Consider the following 23,815-nt stretch of genomic DNA (forward strand, 5'->3'; position numbering starts at 1 on the left):
TAAACTAGCATTGTTTGTACTACGAAACTATATATGTCTGTTAAGTGAGAACTCATTCCATGTAAGACATTTTGTCTGGACGGATTTTGTTCTCGTACTGGTCGGTAGAGAAAGAAAAGTTTCTTAATCGATGTATGTAATGTGAATGTATAAATGCTATAAAAAGGAGAGAGAGATATAATCCTTGCGGACTATCACCATGTTGTATAAGAAAAGGCAAATACAAGTTATTCAAAACTAATATCTCTAAAGTGTATCGTCCTGTGATTTCTAAAGAGTCATAATTGCGCTGTTTAATCTAAACCTGTCCTGAATAACAGCGAAGAACATTTATGTCATCATATATTTTCTTCGTTTGACCACGGTTGTGATTCGCATGTTACTTTTTGTTACGCGACGTGTTAGGAATATTTTCATTATACGCCCAAAAGTGCACACAGCTTTAATCGAACCTGCATCTTTCGGAAACGAAAACACTTAATCAGTACAATTATGCAAATACCGTCTAAATCGCAACCGTGATCACAAAAGTGTTTCCTGGACCTGATTTTTATAAATGTGCGGACTTAAAAGCGAACAGCATTGCACCATCGCTGGCTCGCAACAACTGAAAGAAAACTAAACAGGGACTGAACAACTTTAAATTTTAACGCCGTCAGCGTTACGAAATCTGAACGACGTAAGTTAATTAATTAAATATTAACAAGAAGAGAATTATTAAATTTTAAGGATGAAATCATAGCAAGAATGAAAAGCATTTTAGCATCATTACGTTTCTTTGCATTAATACTTGAGTATCAGATACCATCACATCTATTTAAAAGACATCGTGTAAATAAAATTGCCACCTTTTATAATTATTAATACAGTAATTCAAGCAGCAGTGGGTCGGAATACCTAAATTATATGTCACGGAGTCCTAATACCATTTGTGCAATAAGGTTTAGGAGCTGGAACATAGTTATCGTACTAATAATGCTGAGCTGCGTAGAATGCAAACTGAATACAAGAAATCAATAACTGTAACAGTTGTATTTCCTTTTTGTCTTAAGCCTACTGAAAACAAGAATGCCCACCTTCAGCCAGATGGAAGTCGAATCTTTCTGCAATAGAAAGGTTATACTGGATCCATTACCAATAGGTAAAATGTCTTTTGATCATTATAAGGTTTCAAAACGTTTTTTTCTTAAGAATATTATCATTGGCCCTACCCCCAAAACAGAGGCACACTAATGAATAGACATCAACATAGCACTGCCATCAGAATGTGGACATCCAGACAGGACTTCGTAAGCTGTGAACAACACAAAGTTCGAAATCAAGTATGGACAGGATGGTAAAATATCGGTATTGAGTGTTCACATCTGTGAAGTGAAATTTCTAACTGTTGTAAGGTTCTTCAATAGTACGATGGTTGACACCATGTCAGGTGGTCGATAAAATACAAATAAATTAAATACAATTGCGGCCAGAGAAATCAATGACGCTAAAATGCACAGTGAAAACACCTTTATTTGAATGGGGGTCGGTAAAGAGCAATCAAAAATAAGTATACAATTGAAACAATCTAAAAATTTCAGAGTATAAAGCACTGTACAGTGTCTGATCAGTTCTTTTCATTAAATCGGATATCTCCCATTTCTGATTCAATTTAGCCCGACAATCGTGAATATGTTTAACTACAGGTATTCTGTTGCCTCTGTCTGTTCCGTGTCCATTGGTTTTACACCTTCGCCAGTAGCTGTCACTCCTAGAACCTCCTCGTTGGCTTGTAATGGTTCTATTCCTGTCTCCCTTACTGCTGCAATGTAAGTCACAGATCGTGTCAACATTATCATGTGGCCATCTGTTTCGTCCACTGGTAAGTAGGCCTCCCATCTCCAGAGAAATCCGTTCTTGCCACAATCTGAATACGCTATGGTATGCCCTTCATACACAACGATCGTTCTACATCCACAGATATTGCTGAATGAGAGGAGTTGTTGCTGGTGAAAAATATGAAACTATTTAATAACGTTTAGCACAGGGAAGGTTTGGAAACTTGTTAACTTTCCCGCAGTGTTACTCAGAAACATGCCCTACGCCTTTAGAACTGAACTGATTTGCGTTGGAGTCACTTCTAATGGAACCTCAAAGATTCTTTTGGTCCTAACGCCAAATCCTGCCATCCCACGCTCCCATTCCAATGGTTGGATTTAAGTTATTCTCCCGTGGACGGTGTCACTCCTTCACAGCATTCTGTGTTTATCATCTTCACATAGATGAAACAGATAACTATCGACAGATGCATCCCGATCGTTTTGCGACAGCTTACTTTTACCACATATGGCAAAAAAAATCTTTATTTTAGAAGGCTTTACGTGCTTAGTGATATTGATTGTCAAAAGTAAATTTGAGTGTGTCCTTACTTTCATGGGGTGCCACCAACACGCCAATTCTAACAACTGCTCTTCCCACCAAGTTCAGTTGCCACTCGCCTTGGCTCTCAGCCCACAGAGGTGAGGCTGTAGACTGCATAGGTCGGCACATCTGGCCTGCCACTGGCGGGCTGTCCCCTTCACCAGGAGCTGATACCACGTTGTAATAACTCGAAAAGAAGACAACACTTCCGCCAGATACTTTGGCACTCTACGATGTTGCCACATGCATGTGACTGTACTTACAATTCCGAAAAGTGGTTGCTTGTATTGGCTTCCCTAAGTCAACAACTCGTAGTTCATCTGTGGTGGCCGGCAGGCGCTAAAGTTTTGTGTCTCAAACTATACCTAGTTCGATTTTTAACTCAGCATTGCTATGTACTAAACGTACCAATGTAGTTATTAGGTTGGATATAGCTTTGAGCATTTTCTCCATCTTTCCAGTTGCCATTGCCATAATGTCAAGCAGTTTTAAGTCTGCAACAATTCTTCCTCAGGTAACAATAGTCATCCACACAGCATAGAGAATTTCTACTGCAACAAAACTAACTTCATCTTCTTCCGCGGTGCAGTAAATTAACTCAGAAAATCAATCAATAGAATAATTATTAAAACCCCGACTGTGACGAGGGTGAAGTGGACCAACGATACAAGTCTACAACAATAAAAATAAACTTTTAACCTCATCAAATAAGACTTTCCTCTTCATATCGAAACCTTTTTTATGTCTTTATGCCATCCAACCGCTGTTCTCAGTCATAATCCCTCCTCGTAATAAATCTGCAACTCACGTAGTTCCAAACGTGCGTCCATGTGCATTACACTGTACACTCAACGAATCTCTGCTGCTGCACACCACAACTATCCATTATTGGCTGCCAAAGATTCTGGGACTATACAGTGCTGCCATCGTATATACCGTTGTCTAACCATTGTTTCTCTGACCACAATTTTTCAAATATATCACTTTCCTTTAAAAATATTAACTGATCCAATAACATCATAAAAATTGCCAACGTACACAGTATTTCAATAGAAGAATCTTCTTACAACAAGTTTGTACTTGTAAGTAGATTCTTGCATTGCTATACTGTGTAAGATGGCTGTTTTTTATGATGTTATTGGATCAGTATTTCAATACAAGAATCTTCTTACAACAAATATTTGATGCTTTGAGAATCCCATCAGTGCTCGTGATACAATGAGGATACACAAACGCCTACAGAGATACTTCTTCTTGCGGATTTACTGCAAAAACTACCCCATTCTAATGACCTGCATTATCCTTTGACATTGGTCACCACATGAAAATAAATATTATGTTCGTACACTACTCATGTTCTTCTATCAGGTACTTTGTTACAGAATTCTAGCGTTGCTTTCCTGCTTTGACTGTCCGAAGATTATACTGTAGATTACGCGCCCTTTCCCAAAACCACACTTACAAACTTATAATGCAGATAAAACAGTAGGCAAAGCTAATTTATTTTATTTCTGAACTCATGCATTTTTACTTAATACTGAAAATGAACAATTACTTACGTCTTACGTTAACAACAGAATATTCATGTTAACACAGCTTTCACGAAATGTAATTCATCAGTCACATGTTAAGTGTGCCAAAGGTATAACTCGCTATAGATTTTGTCAGAATTGTCAACCCAAACAAATAGAAGGAAGTCGACAAATCGGTTATTATATTAATCAGCGAGAGAGACTTGAAGTACTTGAAAGTAGTCCTGGTATTAAGAAAAATTTAATTAGTGATTTGAAGAAAACGTCAGACCCACTTTTCATGGCCTAAGAAGAGTTGCAAACGTATAAACTGTGTATCAAATTGAAAAGCGTGTCAAACAGTTTTTTAAAAAAGTATTTAATTTGTTTGATGTTAATGAGTTTAAGTAAGAAAATCTTAATTACCGACTTGAGTATTCACAACAGAAAAAAGTGTGAGAAACTGACAAGAGTGATATAATTTTCACCATCGTGGGGTCTAGATTAGCTAAAAAGTTATCACTTGCTTCATAGTAACGAAAGTTTAAAAAAAATTAATTTGTGATTTGAGAAAAGTATTTCTCCCAATTATCATACCCAGACGTATAGTGACAAATAAAAAAGTGACATAGCAAATAAATCAGTGTGAGGTTTAGATATGTAAAAGAAGCTCCAAGTATTTGAAAAAAATCCGGAAAATTTACATTTCACTTTAAAAAACGATTCTTGGAATAAAGTACTTAGAACATGAAACAAGGCACGAGTAGTTTTGGAATGTTTCTAACATTTGTGTGTGCTCAGTGAATACAATATGGAACTATAGCAATGTGAGCTTAATTACAGTTACACATGACATGAAGCAAACATTACTCACCAGACCGACCTGTAACAGCAGAATGCAGATGGCGATACCAAGTCCGAGGCTCTGTCCCAGTAACATGTCTCCCAGGCACTGCTGCAGGAACTGGACGTTCCTGCCAACAAAGAGAAAATACTTTGGTACTTGAAAAGTATCACTCTACATAACTAAAAATGAACAGGGTAGTAGGAGAATGTGTCACTGAAAATCTGAAGTCCAATACCAGAAACTGATGAGGCAACCTTGAAACAAAAAGAGACGATCATTACAGAAAGTGAAAAGACTAATTGCCGGCTGTCTGTTAGCTCTCGTGGTCTTCGACCGATGTTTGTTTCATGAGCTTTCTGTTTCTGTAGTAAAAGTGACACCGTCAATGTTTCATTGTTACGGGTGAAGTGAAGTACAAGCAATGGTGAGAAATGGGGACACAGCGTAAAACCTAAGCCTGCGCAAATGGACGATACCTGGACAGACTTCACAGACTTTCTAATCATCACCAAAGTCACAACAGTGGAATGATTAACACGATCGTTATGGGTACTTAACTAGTTTCATTAAAAGTGTAATGATATTTAGCAAACATTAAGTCACTCGTCATCAGAAGAAGTGTCTGATACGGTTTTTCTATCATACATACCCTTGGTGATGGACAAGATCAGCCGCATGTTGCACAAATTGGGCGTAAAAACAATTAAAAAACTAGCAAGAAGAGCACAGAGTGACTCAGATCGGGGAAGAGCAAAATGGGCTCGCTCACAATGCCAGAAATACACCGATAATTGTGTGCAAGTGTAAAATTCTATTGTGAATGGCACATAGAGTGCTAATGCCCAATCGGTATCTAAAATTTTTAGTTTTTTTCTGATTTGTCACTTTCATATTCTCCTCCAATATTCAAGTACAGTTCAGCGTTACTTGGATGCTAACTAGGATCATTGCTTCAGCAAAGGCTGCTTGTCTCTGTGGAACACGTTAACAAACGACCCAGAATGCATAGTTGCGAGTAACCAGTAGGATTTATGGGAGAGAAATCGCGTGTTAGCTGCTGCCAACCATCTGAAGCATCAGATCGACCCTGGAATCTCTCTCTGGCGCCAGCTTTCATTTATCAATTATATGATGCCTGTCCTTCTCTAGTTATCCCTTGTACTTTGTTCCGACGACTAAGTTAACTTTTTCTCATGATCACCTTGACTGCACGACACTATCACAGGCCGACCTGGGAGTGACCTCACGGATGATATCTTTTCAATAAAATGAGTTTTAGCCAACGCTTTCATTGAAAAATCTCCCTCCAGGTGCTCAAATTCTCATCTATCACGGCCATGCTACTTTCTGCGCCTGTACAAACTGATTTCAGCATGGGATTCCACACCCTTTTGTCTATAACAGAGGCCGTAATGCTGGCCGTTGTGGCCGAGCGGTTCTAGGTGCTTCAGTCCGGAACCATGCGGCTGTTAAGGTCACAGGTTCGAATCCTGCCTTGGGCATGGGTGTGTGTGATGTCCTTAGGGTAGTTAAATTTACGTAGTTCTAAGTCTAGGGGACTGATGATCTAAGATGCTAAGTCCCATAGTGCTCACAGCCATTTAAACCATTTTTAGAGGCCGCAATAATATGGCAGCATCTGCAGTGAATGAAGCATGAGAAGTTGTTTTGGACTGGCGAGAGATAGAGCCAATATGAGCCGCCTCACCGCCACCACCCAGAGCTGGGCACTATGCCATTGCCGCATTCCACGCCACCAAACCCACAGGTAGTCACCTGCTGTACATCGCGAAACACAATTCCAGTTTGCTGTAGCCTAGACTTCCTGCCTCAAAACACGAGCTGCTAATGTCTCGCTGCTCCACTGTCACCCCAACAGCTGTCAGAGAACGGTGGTTACTTTATGAGGTCCTAAGTCGAAGGGAACACTCACAGTATATTGTCATCTTAATGATTAACTTTAATTGTGCATGCGTTACCACTACGCATCTACTCTTCCGGTGCTACACAACTGGTCTTCCGCCTGATAGTAGGCCGTCCGGAGTCAGAGTGTAGAAGGGGTTGCCAGCTTGCAAGCGCGTGGGATATCGTCACAGTTTCTATCTACGAGGGTTGTCCAGAAAGTAAGTTCCGATCAGTCACGATATGGAAACCACTGGTAAAATCCGCTAAAGCTTTGTACAGAAATGTTGAGCAGTGTCTAGAGTATGCCCGTCGATCGTCTCGCGTTGCTCGTTTCAGTTTTGAGTGAACAGTGAGCATATAAAGACGCGTAGGAAATAGCGTCTCCCGCCAAGTATGAGGGCCTGGTTAGAGATTTCACCTGTACCATGCAGCCCACATAACACAACTGTCGAGCAGTTCATTCTTCATGCCAATTGTCAGCCGCACACTGCAGGGGCAATAAAGACGCTCCTGCAGCGTTTCTGATGATAAGTGTTTGGTCACCCACAATACAGTCCGTAAATGGCTCCCCCTGAGTCCCATCTATGCTCACAAGAAACGCTGGCTATGAAAACTAAATTTTGCCACAGACAACGAGCTGCAGACTAGTGCAGATAATTGGCCGAATGCATAGGCAGCTGCTTTCCACGACGAGGATATTGGAAAGTTGATACAACACTGTGACAAAACTCGAAGCTGGAGCGGCGACTATGTATTTACAACTAACTGTTGCAAATAAAACGTTTCTGGTTTTCACTGTGGTTTCCATTTAGCGACCGATCGGAACTTACTTTCTAGACAACCTTCGTATATGCGTAAATATTTAAAATGTGCAATAAAGGTGCGTGTTTGCCACCAATGGTTTTACCAACCAGTGGGGATGCAGCACCACAGTATCCTTACAGAAGGGTTGAGACTCCTGAGGAGGCCAGCAATGCCAAAGAATTGTGAATAACTTCTTCCTGTTGCTCATTGCACTACAACCTGACGTCGTCGACCACAAAATGTGGGAAAGGAGAGCTTTCATTGACGCCCTTTATGCCATCTTTGAGGCAATTTCGTTCCGAATCTGAACGTCGGTGTGTCTGGAATGTTTTCCTCGGCCACCCATTTGAAAACCGCCTGATTTTAACGTTGGGGGTCGCGGCTCTGACACCCACCACAGAGGTGTCAAAAGAAGCAATGGAATGTGGGTAAGAGGGGTATCATGTGACATGATCCCGGTGGCACTGGGCAGAATTGTGGTGAAAGTTTACGCCATTGCAACGTTATTTATCAATCTGACACGCCACGCGAGTTCCCAAGCTATGGTTTTCATTCCGCAAGTGTCAACATCTTGCCGTTAGAAGCAACGACCAGCCGGAGGATGACGTCGCATGGAGCCACGCTTTTGCGTCACTAAACACGTAGGTCTATACACCTTTGAGCCCAGTTTCAAATGTTTCAGGTGTCGCAACAGGTGGTAGTTATTGAGCGTCGGAAAAGTGATCCTTTAGTTCTCTTGCGCAGTATATTCTTACAAATTCCTGTTAGATTATGCCATGGGCTTGAAGCCTTTGATTAATTGTTAAGATAAGGTGTACTTCTTCACTTTTAATGTGGCATGTTACAGCAGACAATTATTGATTTGACAAAACCTTGCTATTAGCTTAGCCAGACTTAGAAAAACAGTCCATTCTGTTCTGTGGTGGCAATGATTGTAATGTTTTCTATGTTCTAAGCCAAGAAAAAATATGTGTCCCATCAGCATGACAAAGCAGAAATGAACTTCAGTACTACTCAGTCAGCTCTGGTATTTGGTTTAAATTATTTCATGAGCTACCTTTATCACAAACTTTTTACACAAATAGTCAGTGACCATACTTCACTCTACGGCTTCTAAAGTTAAAAGACCAGAGTAGGCGACTGACACAATGGGCCCTAAAACTTAGCGATTATAGATACGAAGTCGTACGTACACCTGACAACTTCACCAAAATGCTGATGCATTCAGTAAGAAAGTATATTTGTTACAAGGGGACGACGTTGTCATAGCTGAATCGGAGGAGGTACAAGAAAAATTATGAGGAATGTCACCAACGTGCCACCCTTCCGGAATATATAACTGAACACAGTATTTTACACCATAAAACCCAGCAAGGAAAATGCCTGCTAATACCCAAAGCACTTGAGTGAAACATAATTGTATCGTTTCTTTACAAAATTCAAATTTACCTTAGCGCTGAGTATTGGTGGAAAGAATGACAGCATTACACTGAACATTACATCCGCATATGTATTGCTGGGCATAGCATTCACAACAGGCGAGGCCTAAATTTCAGTTGCAGACATTACCAAAGTTTTCAGACATTCTAAAATAACAAGTTTGGGCACTGTAGTACAATTTATACAGACACAACAAGAAAATGATTACATATTTTCTATAACTGATCACTTCTCACATCTCCTAGTCTTGGTCCCAATTGCTGAATGACGGTAGAACCTGTGGCACAAGCATTCGTTACACATTTAGTTCTTGCTTTTGGCTGTCATATACATGATACTTACAGATCAAGGGACAAATTTCATACCTTCATTATTTGTTGAATTTTCGAGACTCTTAGGAATGAAGTAACGGAGGACATTTTTTTCATCCTAAGGCAAGTAGAAGGATAGAATAGGTAAACGACACCATAACTAAGCTATTTCCTATTATATCTATAAAAACCATAATAATTGGGATAAGTATTTTCCGCATATTATTCCTGTTCAAAGCAGAGTAATCCATGGATCGCGTCTGCTTAACCCACTGTGAGGTTGTCTAGGGATTGGAAATGAGGTTTCCATTCTAATTTGATAAACTGGCAGCAGATATTGACTCAGGTAAAGTCAAAGCATTAGTATGGAGACTTAAAACCATAAGATTGAAAATCAACAATTAAAGTTACAATTCTACCATCCGTTCGACGGGCTGTAGGGTTCTATTGAGAAATCCTTCAATTAAAAAGGGAATATACGAGAAACTCTCACCATCGTATAAGGAACCATATCATATTTAGCTGCTTTCACCATTCGTGATTGATGAATTTCTACTGTCTGACAACAATGTGGTTGAATATTTCGACAGGATACAACCGTAGTGTGGTCAGTTAACACTGCCAGTAGCTTTGATTCTCGTTTATCTCCCATAAGCTAGACCTAGTAAACGATGTGCCTTCGATGACGTCAGTACAGGAAAGACGGAAGTTTCACAATAGGCCTAGAGATGATGACCCTAGTCACGTAAATTCCTTATATCTGTCATTCTAGTACAGTGCGTTTACCACCCAGGACGCAATAATACTGTGCAGATTAGCAACTGCTGCCACAGCTGAACTATTGCTCTCCCTCCCCCAACGCCCTCTCAGTGTCGCAGTCGTCAGTTTTTTCTCCGAAACCACTAACGCAAATGTCTGGATTTTGGAAAAACCCAAAAAATGAATGTCATATCCTTCCTGCTCCTGTAAAAGTGCTTAATATGTTAAGAGACTTAATAGCCTCACTGATGCCTCGATTCTGATTTCGGGTTTTCCTTCAGTCCAAAAATGGGTCCGAGACTAGTGGGAAACAATTTATTCATTGAGTGTGGTTGCTTATGCTGCTGCGCTCAGAGAGATGTGCAGTTACTCATTCTACTGCTGTGTGCTCTGCAATGGTTTCGCAACTGCAGTGTGGCACTGAGCAGCTACTTTTTGTCACCACCCCCTTCATTTTCTTTCTCGACTACTGCACCATCGATGTTGTTTTATATTTTCTGTCTAACTGACTTCAGCAGGACCACATCTACTACCTTCACAATCTTTACATACTGAAGCATTATGCTTCCCTTTATTCTGTGTTTACCCATTACTAGTCTATGCGACATTGTTGCTTTGGGACGAACACCATTGCTGCCTTTCTCAACACTCAACCAGTTACATCAGCATCAAAATCTCGTTCTGTCACTATATAACACCAATTTCAACACTGCCTTACTGAAATCACTTTACATATCACGATTCACATCATTTCATGTATTAGTGTGCCTGTTCTTTATAAAAGAAACTGCTTAACTTATTCTTCTACAGTACTTGTATAAATTCTCAGTGGACGTTTTTCCTGTGTACTGTAACCTTGTCTGCAATCACTATGCCACCTTTACATTTGCATTCTTATAACACATTAGGCAGCCTTCGCACACGCTATTAGCAGGTACGTCAGCAAATCTGCAGCAAGAACACTGTCTGCTGTCCTATATGTTGAAGTGTGGTAACAACATTATTAGGGATCAAAGTGAGAGCGTTACCATCTGTCTCGCAGCTCGAACAAAACGCCACAAATTCAGTTGCGTAAAGACTCTTTGTTTGTATGTGGCCGTTATCGATTATTTTTGTATTATAGAAAGTCACAAGCAGATCTGAAAACTTCTTTCATTATTGTAAAGCACTCCAAAGAAGGAAGGGAGGATGACTGGGTCTGACGTCCCGTCGACATCGAGGTCATTATAGATGTAGCAGAAGCTCGGACTGTCTGAAGGATGAGGAAGGAAATAAGCCATGCCACTGCAAACACACCATCCCGGCATTTGGTTGGAGCGATTTGAGGAAATCACGCATAAGCAAAATCTTGATGGCTGGACGCGAGTTTGAACCGTCGTTCTCTCGAATGCGAGTCTGTTGTGCTAACCACTACGCCACCTCGCTCGGTAAAGCACTCCAAACCACCACAGTTCCTATTCATTTGGTGACGATCGTGTACCACATTGCTTTGACATTAGGTGTTTCCGAGTTCTGGCAAATGAAAAATGCGTAACAGCATTAAACAATCTCTGCTCTTAGCTGTCTCACTATACTCCAGCCAATCGCTCAGAGGCGGGCAGCCAGAGCTAGGAGACCTCTCCCACTTCGTGACATGACTCCGAAATTATGAATTAAAAACACTGCACATACATACACCATGAAACTGTGGGCTAAGGTGTAACAATGTATGCAAAACTCCAATTTCAGTGCGACGAATTGATATTGTGGTGAACGGTATATACCGATTGCGAGTATTGAACGTTCCGTGCTACGAACGCATCTCTTTGTCTTACCGAACCAAAGATTTTGTTTCATGGACTCTTTGTGAAGGAAATGGAAGGATCGGACGAGTGAGAAGAGGAGAGAAATTGTATTGTTGTGAGACGCCACTACAATATATTGTAAATATTCAAATATATATGACGGTAGTATCTGTGCCCGGAAGAACAGTTACCGTGGATGACCATGCAGCTTTGCTAGAAATGAAATGATAATTAAATGGACACCCTAGCTGCAAACACGCGTTGATTTACTTCATTGGGGTCATGTTGAAAACGTGTGTCCCGACCGGGACTCGAACCCGGGATCTCCTGCTCACATGGCAGACGCTCTATCCATCTGAGCCACCGCGGGCACAGAGGATAGCGCGTCTGCAGGGACTTATGCCTTGCACGCTCCCCGTGAGATCCGAGATGGATAGAGTGTCAGCCATTCAAGCAGGTGATCCTGGGTTCGAGTCCCGGTCGGGGCACACATTTTCAACATGTCCCCAATGAAGTACATCAACGCCTGTTTGCAGCTAGGGTGTCCATTTAATTATCATTTCATTTCTAGCAAAGCTGCATGGTCATCCACGGTAACTGTTCTTTCGGGAACAGATACTACCGTCATATATAGTTAAATTATGGCTTCCCGGCCATTGACCTTCTTGTGCGAACGCACCCGCTATGCCCGAACTTGTAGGGGACTTGGTAGATTAATCTGCCACGAGTAATGAGTATGATGGGCAAACATCTATCAGGCGCACTACGAATGTAGTGGTGTGGACATGTTGGGAATGTGGATCTCAGGGGGAGCGTGCAAGGGATAAGTCCCTGCAGACGCACTATCCTTTGTGCCCGCGGTGGCTCATATGGATAAAGCACCTGCCATGTAAGCAGGAGATCCCGGGTTCGAGTCCCTGGCGGGGCACACATTTTCAACATGTCCACAATGAAGTACATCAACGCCTGTTTGCAGCTAGGGTGTCCATTTAATTATCTATTCAAATATTTATTGGCACAAAATAAAAACCAATAACTAACATCAAGTATTCAAGGTGTGAATATATCTCCATACCGAAATTAGTTAAGTATCGCAGTACAGATATTACGAGACATAAATCGCTCGAAGGTGAAGTTAGCAAACAGTTGTGCCGAACGAGCTGCGTAGTGAGTTAAGGTTCAGAGATTTCAGGTGGAGCAGATAAGCTCGAGGAACATTTCTTGCTCTCCTGTGGTAATTAAAACTAAATATATTTTCGAGGTTTCCAGGAGAGTAAAGATAAAAGGAAATAAGGAACAAAACTAAACCAACTACGACCCTTAACTAAACCAATAATTAAAATAAAAGCAGACATACAGGATACTTATTTATAATAATAAATAGAGAATAATTTTAGTTAATCAACCAATAATAATAATTAATTAAAGGGCTCTCCCTAAAATCACAACGTGGCCGAATCAGAACCCTGTTTTCAAAAAGGTTAAACCGAACGTTCCTCGAAAGCACACCTGTCTATAGATATCCTGTTTGGCTAAAGGGCTTCTGCAAAGAATTCCCTGTTTCCTTCGACAGAGGAGTGTGTGTTCCGTAACCCTCCTAGATAGTGAGCTAGGTGAGAGAGAAGTCAAACCCCGCTACCTTTGGCCGTGCGCCTGCCTAGCATACGACAATTTTGTAGGAGCAGATGCCTCGTTATAGGACCCTTACCTCGCGTATCCAACTTGTAAGCTAGTACGTTACTATGTAGATAACTCCAGACGATATCCAATTACTTGAGAGTCGATTTCTTCTAGGTGAATCAGTTCGAAGTTCTTAGTTAATAAGTCATACATCAGTTAGCTTATGAAGATGTGCTGTGGACTGTGATATTCCTCGTGCGTTCTGAACTCTAGATAATATGGCCTAACAGTTACTAAGGCTCTTGGTTTTCGCCTGGTGGCTCCATCTTTATTAACTCCCATTTCCTGACTAGAGTTTTAACAATATGCTGCTATGATTCCCATTTCCCATACGCATGACGCTGATTAGAAAAGATTTGCATTTTGTCCCTACGTCTGTGAAGTCTAGACACTTGTAGCCGTGTTATGGTTACCTAAAGGACATTAAAAATGGTTTCCCCTCGTGACAAACCAGCATACTGCTAGCAGTAGTGCACACCATAAGATCCTGAGGAAGATCCCAGCCGAGGGGTTGAAACGTCGTTCATATTAGTAGAAATATGACGCGGCCTAATAACCCAGAAGATTTTAACTTCAGTGACAACGGCCACGAAAGCCTGCAGAATTACATAAACCAGAATACTGTTCGATGGATTTTATGTTATGAAAACAATCGCTGAAAGGATCACGCCAAATTGATCTGTTTACTTATTACCGAGATCCTGAATGCCGGAACATCTTGTAACAAATTCAGTTGCCTGTCACAGGACAATCTGGTATGGGCTGTAATTTTATTTAGCATGTCTGCCAAACCGTGTGTTGACATGTTGTCGGTTATTTTCTCTAGGTATATGGAGAAGGTTTTGGGGAATTTGCTTCGTTAAATCAGACACAATATTCTGTATTATCGATTCTCATTGGGCAGTTGTTGCACCTGGTGCTTTGCATCATTTGTAAAGATCACCTGCGAATATCTGGTCTATACCAAACCCATTCAGTCCTGCAACATTATTTGCTGCTTTAAGCAACATCCATTTGCGAAGTACACCAAATGTGAACTGCAGGTAGTTCCCCTCGGAATGTTCTCTTGAAAACTGTTTGAGGTGGACCTGCATACGCTGACAACAGCAGTTCGAATCGGGTTCGAAAGCGTTTGTCGATGACTAGCGGTGACATTCTCCAACACCAACGCTTCACGTCTTTCATAGCTTGCAATCTTTCACAATTTTCTGCCTGTTTGTTAGGTGTTTCTGTCATTATTTATGTATATTTATGGTTTTGAACCACATATAAACCATTTCTACACATGAAATGTAATCTCTGACAACCTTGTTAAAGTAGGATCGACGGAATTGTAATGAAGAACATGAGAAGCTGGAGGGAAGTCTCTTTGAGTTTATGAAGCTGTTGGCACACAATATTCAACGACGCTGACACAATGTTTTTGTCGTTGCTTCCAGGCAGCGTACTCTTTAAGTTCAGCATAGTAAATCCTTTGGGCCATAATTTATGACGTGTTCTTTTATCAACATAATTTAATGTACGTGTCCATGCAGTCTGAGACTAACCCGATTCACGCTGCCTGGCAGAATTCCATCAATTTTCATTGCTTGATTTATAAAAAGAAATGTGTTATACACTCCTGGAAATGGAAAAAAGAACACATTGACACCGGTGTGTCAGACCCACCATACTTGCTCCGGACACTGCGAGAGGGCTGTACAAGCAATAATCACACGCACGGCACAGCGGACACACCAGGAACCGCGGTGTTGGCCGTCGAATGGCGCTAGCTGCGCAGCATTTGTGCACCGCCGCCGTCAGTGTCAGCCAGTTTGCCGTGGCATACGGAGCTCCATCGCAGTCTTTAACACTGGTAGCATGCCGCGACAGCGTGGACGTGAACCGTATGTGCAGTTGACGGACTTTGAGCGAGGACGTATAGTGGGCATGCGGGAGGCCGGGTGGACGTACCGCCGAATTGCTCAACACGTGGGGCGTGAGGTCTCCACAGTACATCGATGTTGTCGCCAGTGGTCGGCGGAAGGTGCACGTGCCCGTCGACCTGGGACCGGACCGCAGCGACGCACGGATGCACGACAAGACCGTAGGATCCTACGCAGTGCCGTAGGGGACCAAACCGCCACTTCCCAGCACATTAGGGACACTGTTGCTCCTGGGGTATCGGCGAGGACCATTCGCAACCGTCTCCATGAAGCTCGGCTACGGTCCCGCACACCGTTAGGCCGTCTTCCGCTCACGCCCCAACATCGTGCAGCCCGCCTCCAGTGGTGTCGCGACAGCCGTGAATGGAGGGACGAATGGAGACGTGTCGTCTTCAGCGATGAGAGTCGCTTCTGCCTTGGTGCCAATGATGGTCGTATGCGTGTTTGGCGCCGTGCGGGTGAGCGCCACAATCAGGACTGCATACGACCGAGGCACACAGGGCCAACACCCGGCACATGATGTGGGGAGCGATCTCCTACACTGGCCGTACACCACCGGTGATCGTCGAGGGGACACTGAATAGTGCACGGTACATCCAAACCGTCATCGAACCCATCGTTCTACCATTCCTAGACCGGCAAGGGAACTTGCTGCTCCAACAGGACAATGCTCGTCCGCATGTTTCCCGTGCCACCCAACGTGCTCTAGAAGGTGTAAGTCAACTACCCTGGCCAGCAAGATCTCCGGATCTGTCCCCCATTGAGCCTGTTTGGGACTGGATGAAGCGTCGTCTCACGCGGTCTGCACGTCCAGCACGAACGCTGGTCCAACTGAGGCGCCAGGTGGAAATGGCATGGCAAGCCGTTCCACAGGACTACATCCAGCATCTCTACGATCGTCTCCATGGGAGAATAGCAGCCTGCATTGCTGCGAAAGGTGGATATACACTGTACTAGTGCCGACATTGTGCATGCTCTGTTGCCTGTGTCTATGTGCCTGTGGTTCTGTCAGTGTGATCATGTGATGTATCTGACCCCAGGAATGTGTCAATAAAGTTTCCCCTTCCTGGGACAATGAATTCACGGTGTTCTTATTTCAATTTCCAGGAGTGTATTTCCTTAACTTAGTTTCTGAGTAATTTATTTTGTCTTAAAAACGATTTAGTCTAGTTAAAATAGGTTCCATATCTGCCTGTTGTGTGACATTATGGTAGAATCAGATTTTAATAGACGATATTATCCAGCAAACATTCTTGGTAAACAGTTTACTTCTAGCCGAAATGTGTTCGCAGTTGCGAATAGTAACAGCCGTCGGCTGTAAAGCGAATGATGACAGTGAAAATGTGTTCCGCACACGGGTTCGAAACCGAATTTCCCGCTTTACGTGCCTTAATCTTTTGGGCTATCCGCAGACTACCGACGGCTTGTCCCAAACTTACATCAATCGTCATTCCTGCGTCACAAACTGCAATCGTACACACGTTACGTAATTTCCTTACATGAAAGGACATTTTCATTGAAAGTCGCTTCCTGGTATGGGCGGATAAATCCGATATTAAAGTGTCTGTGTGGTTAAGAAGAACAACACATCGTTGTTCTTAACGACATATGAACTCAATATCGGTTTAATTTTTTGTTTGTCATTTCAATGTTTGCAAAGTGTGGCATATGTATGTTCAGTTATGTGTACATGTGTTTATGGGACTACGTAAAGAATGTAGGGCTGCATATTAATTTCCTCGATTACTGCAGATGTTTCTTAGTTAAGAAGCATACGGAATATTTTTGTAACCGTTAATGTGAGGGAGTGATCTGCTCGTTAATTACTATCTCATGGTAAAGTACACACTCAGTGTTACAAACAAAAGTTGGTTTAAAAGATCTCATGAAATAGTTAACTGTAATAGAAATTTAGCTTTGAATCATTTCGATTTGTTTATTTCGATTTGTTTAGTTGTTAAAAATAAGAATGTCCGAGAAAGACTGCCAATCATAATTTTACCTTTCTATAACACACAGTTACAGATTTTCGTGTGTTAACAGAAACGATTTGCAATCTGCACTGATTTCTGCACTGATTATTTTATGTTTCGGAGAAGAATAATTATCTTTTAGTCCAAAATATAGAAATAAGGGAGGTTGGAGTTTAACGTCCTGTCGCTGCAATGTTATTAGAGACGGAGCGCAAGGTAGGATTACGAAACGATGGGGGAAGAAATTCGCTTTGCCATCTTCAAAGGAATGGTCCTGGGAATTGGCTGGAGGAATTTAAGGAAACGACAGGAAATCCAAATGTGGATGGTTGGATGGGGATTTGAACCGTCGTCATCCCGAATATTTAGCCCAATTTCCTAAATTAACCATCAGTAAAATGACCGTGGTCAAAATGTTTGTAAAACGGCAGCTCACACAACTTCTTGCGTAAGAAGGTGGCTGAAACTCTTCTCCGTTTCCTGTGAGTTAGGATCTTTTTACGGCCAGGTTTCATACGCCAATATTACATGGTTTTGTGTGGTACACTGTTCCTTCTAGACACCTTACACAGTCCGCATTGATACAGCAACACAACAGAAATCATCATTAACGGTGTGGTCATGGGCACATCCAAACACGAAAACGCTTCCTTCTACCATTCGTCCATGTCTCTTCACGTCGACCCATCTTTCTGGGCTGGTTCCATACAACCGACTAAGACAAGCAAACTACTTCACTACCATGGTTTACATCAGCAGTGCAGGGTAACATGACGGCCTAGTAAAAGCTCAACCCCATTTGCCGTCATTCCCGTTTTATAAAGGATGGGTATTAGTATTTTGTCTGGTGACCTTGTCACGAATGTAGATACACTCTTTGGTGCTGTACATCTACCAGTTGAGGCGCACTCCAGTAAGTTTGCACTCACCAGTTCTCTCATCGCAGAATCAGCTAGTCCTTATTACACACCGTGGGTCTTACGTTATGTAAAGAATGTTCTACCAACCATTTCTTCAGCAATTCCATGAATTGTTTCAAGAATCTACATGAACAGGTCATCAGTGAATATTAAAAAACATATAAGTTTATATTTGGGTCAGAATTATTAAAGATTGATAATCTACCCCATAAACTACTTGGGTGCTTACCTGATAATAGTTTGATGGTGCAAGATAATCTTTTTCAATCGACAGTGAACATCACCACCGCTGGAAAGTTCTTCAGACTGCCGAATTTCTTTAGTTTCTACATCTAATGCTAGGGAATTCATTCTCTGATTATGATTGTTGATCTTCTTCGACGAGTAGTGACTGTATATGCGAGAACAAAGCGTCCGTGGTTGTTCATCTCCCTCGAATGCTGTCTGTGGCGGTGATGATGCCATGCTTTCGCCATCGTTGGCCAAGTCATTAATCTTCCTTCCTAGAATGGCGAGTTGCATGGTTAGCTGTGCCATGAGGCTAACGTTGAAGGCATCAACCATCATGTTCATCACAATAACGTGAACCGTGATAAAGGCGCAGTACAGCCAGCCGGCGGCCCAACCGAAGGAGTGCGCCGTGTCAAAGGGCAGCACCACGTCCAGCGGCAGGCCCGCGCCCCTCATGGGAAACGTCAGCCACATGGTGACGTCACACACGCCTAGCGACAAGTAGGCCAGCACAAAGCGCCGCAGTATGCGGCTGCGACAGAGCAGCAAGGGTACATCTCGTGGAGCCATGAATTCCCCAAAGTCGTCACGCACCTGTGGGCAGCATTTGTGTTCTGCAAGGCACTGTTGTGACTCAGCATGGTGAACAGAGACTTTAAAATCAAAATATCCACGGGTGTACTGCCGGTCTACAGTGCCCAATGGGCACAATATCTCGGCAGTCATACATGTCGCCATCATCAGGTGAAGTGACGGACTGAGCTCCTGTGAACGTGCCGGCACGGAGATCCGTACGCTACGGCTGCTCAGAGGGAACTGGGTTCGGTCGCGGCGGCGGCCGATTTAAATATTCTCCGCCCGCGGCGCGCTCCCCCCGCCGTCCGCGTCCAGCGTCACGGTCGCGCGGTGGGACAGATTGCGACGGCGTCTGAGACGATGTAGGTGTGATGGGTCTGTGCGCCGTGGTCGTCACAACTATACGTTTGCTCGGTTTATTCTTGATTAACCCAATCGCTGGTTCCCAACCCTTTCTAAGATTATAGCCACAGTCACGGTTTATGAGGTCGTCATTGGTGCGAATTTTGATGGCCTCTCTAACAACGCTGTCCCAGTATCTCGACGTCTGTACCTGAATCCTCATGCGTTCATACTCCATAGCGTGATTTTCCGACAAGCAATGTTCAGCGACCGCCGACTTGCTCGGATACATCAGTCGAGTGTGCCTCTGGTGTTCACGGCATCGTTCCTCGACGGTACGCATCGTCTGACCAATATACGACTTGCCACAGTGACACGGAATCTGGTACACGCCGGCCTTCCTCAAACTCCCCACCAGTGCACGAGTTTTATTCGGAGTACAAAACACAGTTCCGACCCGGTGTTTCTTCAAAATGCGGGTGATTTTCCCCGAGAGTGCCCCTGTATATGGAATAAACGCAGTGCCTATCTCATCTCTCGTGATTTCATCAATCTCCACGGGCTGTGCTGTAGTGATTGGGCGGAGACCACGTTGAACTGCCACTCTGAGTACCCATTTTTTCGAAATACAGTTCTCAGATGTTCCAATTCCTGGGGTAGACTCTCTGCGTCAGAGATAGTGTGCACCCTATGTACTAGAGTTTTAAGTACCCCCTTCCTAGGTCATGGGGTGTATCGGAAGACAACGCACACTGATCTGTATTTGCACGCAGACAGCTGCCACCACCCTTCACAGAGGAATGGGGTCAGACAGAGCCATCACACCGACGTCATCTCAGACGCCGTCGCAATCTGTTCCACCGCGTGACTGTGGCGCGGGGTGCGGACGGCGGGGGGAGCGCGCCGCGGGCGGAGGGTATTTAAATCGGCCGCCGCCGCGACCGAACCCAGTTCCCCCTGAGCAGCCGTAGCGTACGGATCTCCGTACCGGCACGTTCACAGGAGCTCAGTCTGTCAGTTCACCTGATGATGGCAATGTCTATGATCGCCGAAATATTGTGCCCGTTGGACACTGTAGACCGGCAGTACACCCGTGGATATTTTGATTATCAAATACGCCTGGAGAAACTCAAGAATCACAGAGACTAAACTTTCGTCTACAACGTTAAAAAATTGGTTCAAATGGCTCTGAGCACTATGGGACTTAACAGCTATGGTCAGCAGTCCCCTAGAACTTAGAACTACTTAAACCTAACTAACCTAAGGACATCACACAACACCCAGTCATCTACAACGTTAAAACAGGTCGTGTTATTCGCCAATATACATTATGTAGCCCCGCCTCATCTAAAGGTCTTCAGCTGGATATTGAAGGGAGGAAGAGTGAGTTTAACGTCCCGTCAACATCGAGGTCATTAGAGACGGAGCACATGCTCGGATTGTGTCAGGGATGGGGAGGGAAATCGGCCGCTCTCTTTGAAAGGAAATTCCTGGCATTTGCCAGGAGTGCTTTAGAGAAATCATACAAAACCTAAATCTGAATGGCCGGGCACGGGTTTGAACCTTTATCCTCCCGAATGCTGGCTGTTGAAGGCTCTACAGTTGTCAGCTGCAGGACAAAAGAAAGGTTTCGCTTGTAAATGAAAGCTGTCTCATATAATAATCTACCGTAATATGCAGATAGAGGTGAGGGACGATTAAATAACGATCGGTTTGATTTTAGGAAAGGTGAAAGGTACCGGAGAGACAGTCCTGAAGGTATGTTTGCGAGTGGAGGGACGACCTAAGAAAAACACAAGATGCTTTCTTAGGACTTGTGAACCTAGAAAATGTGCTTAACTATGTGAAATGGGTCGTGATGTCCTAAATCTATAAGAAAACAGAATAGATACCCCAGATGTTGAATCACATTATCCACGTATTACAATAGTCATTCAGTGTGACACACTCTACTAGTAGGTTTCAGGAAATATGTCGATTCAGGTGCTGACGAAATTCCTGAAAATTCTGGAGGTCAACCTAACGTCCAATAGAGTATGTATTCGGATCATATGAATCCGGTGACTAAGAAACCGGACATACAGCGCCTAAACTACTAAGTTTCAATACCAGCCCTCTACCCAGTTTTATCTGTTTCTTTAATATCGCTGCCGAAAGATCCACATGGATTACTATAGCATCAAGTACGTTTTAAGATGTGTGTCACATCATTAGTAGCACTGGGCGAACTGAAATGTGATTCCATGCGAGAAAGAAAAAAAAATATTTTATAAACAAATTCATTACCACTGACCCATCAACCGACACTCTTGACGTATTATTAACACACGCACTGACCTACATCCAATGCATAAAATGGTATTCTGCGTGTTTTAAGTGTTTCGTTTCCGGTTAGTGCAGCGTTATATTCTGTACCTAGGGTTGTATACACTCGTTCTACCCCACCTAAAATATCTTTATTTGATGGCTAAGACCACTGGTCAGAGTACTTTTTCGCTTATTCTGAAAGGCAAAGATATGAGATTTTACCTCAGTTCTTAAAAATTGGAATGTCTTAATGTGCGACTATAGTTACAGCGCTAATTCAGTGTTGCACAAGACGTGACTCTTGATGATGACACAGATTTTGACACACAGAACGTAGAACCCACCGCGTAGTATATAGTATGTCCCAAAGGAGTTGCACTTTTCTAAATCGGTGAAACATTCTTCTCTTACTGCGAAAGATTTTGGAGTTAATATTCATTTTATAGGATGTGTGACTTCTGTTTGAAGGAAAGGTATATCTAAAGCATTCAGGACTGTTTGATGTGTAGATTAGATCTTAATTTTGTCCCTCTATTTGGACATGACGTGGGAGAGTGTAGCATATCCTCTCACTGACTGATTCGCTGCAGCTGTCTAGCTAAAATCGGATTAAAGGAAATATCGAAGCTATTCAGAGTCGAAATCAACTAATTTAGAGTTGAAATCATGCAAATTTACGCCAAAATTGGTCAGTTCTGTGGCGAAATGGGCGAATATACAACAGAAATCATCCAATGCTGCTACTAAGAAGGACCTCAAGGATGTGGCCGAATGACTGAATCGGATAGTAGGGATTTTGCTCTGATGGGGACGGGTGTTTAAGCCATGTTGTGATGGCAAGAGCGTTCAGGTCGATGAGACATATGGGGGACAGTGTACGTTGATAAGATGGCAGTGAAGGGGATGGTAACGTCACCGTTAAGCACCCGTAATTTCTCGCTTGTCTGTTTGTAGTCAGGATAGCTGGGCACATTGTGATGAAATATGATTTAAGAGTCGAGCATCAGAGGTATAGCGCACACAGGCATTCGTAACCAATTCTAGGCAGCGTGACCTTCCTCGGGAGGACCTTGAACGATAACTTTGCTCTAAATAAACGGGAAGGGCGTCTTATATTTTTTAGGGCATGGAGATGCTGATGCACGCTCAGTCTAGTTTAGATTTTCTTCTTTTACTGCTCCAATACTCTTTCCTGAAGGAGAGAAGTTGGTATTTGTCCAGTTTAGGGTTAAAGATATAGAGATTCCCCGTGTTTACGGCTAATGTGCCTAGAATGAAGAACCAGTACCGCTTGGGTTTTGGATAGGTTGAGCTTTCACCCAAGCCTTTCGGTATTGAGACTGTCGATAGCTTTCTTCAAGTGTATTTGTTCTGCATGTAGATACAGCTGGAGGTCATGACTGTACATAGGGTATCTGTAGTAGGGCAAAACTGATGACAAACAATGAAAAGAGTGTAGGACCTAATACCGAACCCTGGGGAATGCCTGATACTACTTGCCTCCACTGTGACTTCACATTGCTGGACATGAAAAACTACTGGCGAAAGGTCAGGTTTGAGTGAAGCAATCCTACGTCATGTCATGTAATTAAGTTTATTACTAAATCCATGGAGTTCTTTGTTTAGTATTAGAAGTGAATGACAGATGTCCAAAACCTAACTTCTTGTATCTTACTTGCTTTAATCTGTTCGACAGGGATCATAAAGTCTGATTAAAACGTCTCATGTTTTCACAAGATTTCTAAGACATCTCTGTTCAACAGACTATTACGTTGAAAGTCTTTTACTGATCAAGTTTGCAGATGGCCAGAATATAAAGGTTTACTATAACAATTTACCATGACACTCCATAGGTGAAGCTCGTCAGCAGATTGAGCGTGGGAGGAAAGTAGAGTTGGAATGGTTTCTTCCAGATTTTAAGAACAATATGGCGTCGCGTGTTTTGAGTAAAATCAAATGATACAGAACATCAGAAAACTATGTTAGATGTAGTAAGGTATGAGAAAGTATGAAAGAAGTAAATAATTATGTGAGTAGCTCGAGTGAATACTATTATTTCACATTTTAGCGGTACATCGTCTCAAACAACTACATTTACGA

At 42.7% G+C, this 23,815-nt stretch overlaps 1 protein-coding gene and 1 non-coding gene across 2 annotated transcripts in view; both read right to left on the bottom strand.

Moving 5' to 3' along the window:
• LOC126092773 (odorant receptor Or2-like) overlaps nucleotides 1-18,964 on the bottom strand; it is a 52,738-nt gene extending 33,774 nt beyond the window's left edge. The window contains exons 1-2 of the mRNA XM_049908500.1: nucleotides 18,489-18,964; nucleotides 4,786-4,885 (exon numbers count right to left, since the gene is read on the bottom strand). Of these exons, the coding sequence (XP_049764457.1) occupies nucleotides 4,786-4,885; nucleotides 18,489-18,964 (576 nt within the window). The remainder of the gene's footprint in view (nucleotides 1-4,785; nucleotides 4,886-18,488) is intronic.
• On the bottom strand, nucleotides 12,058-12,132 carry Trnat-ugu (transfer RNA threonine (anticodon UGU)). The gene has a single exon. It is a non-coding gene; the product is annotated as a tRNA-Thr (tRNA).
• Nucleotides 18,965-23,815: the final 4,851 nt, after the last annotated feature.

Source organism: Schistocerca cancellata, chromosome 7 (assembly GCF_023864275.1).
Source record: "Schistocerca cancellata isolate TAMUIC-IGC-003103 chromosome 7, iqSchCanc2.1, whole genome shotgun sequence".
Taxonomy (NCBI): Eukaryota; Metazoa; Arthropoda; class Insecta; order Orthoptera; family Acrididae; genus Schistocerca; species Schistocerca cancellata.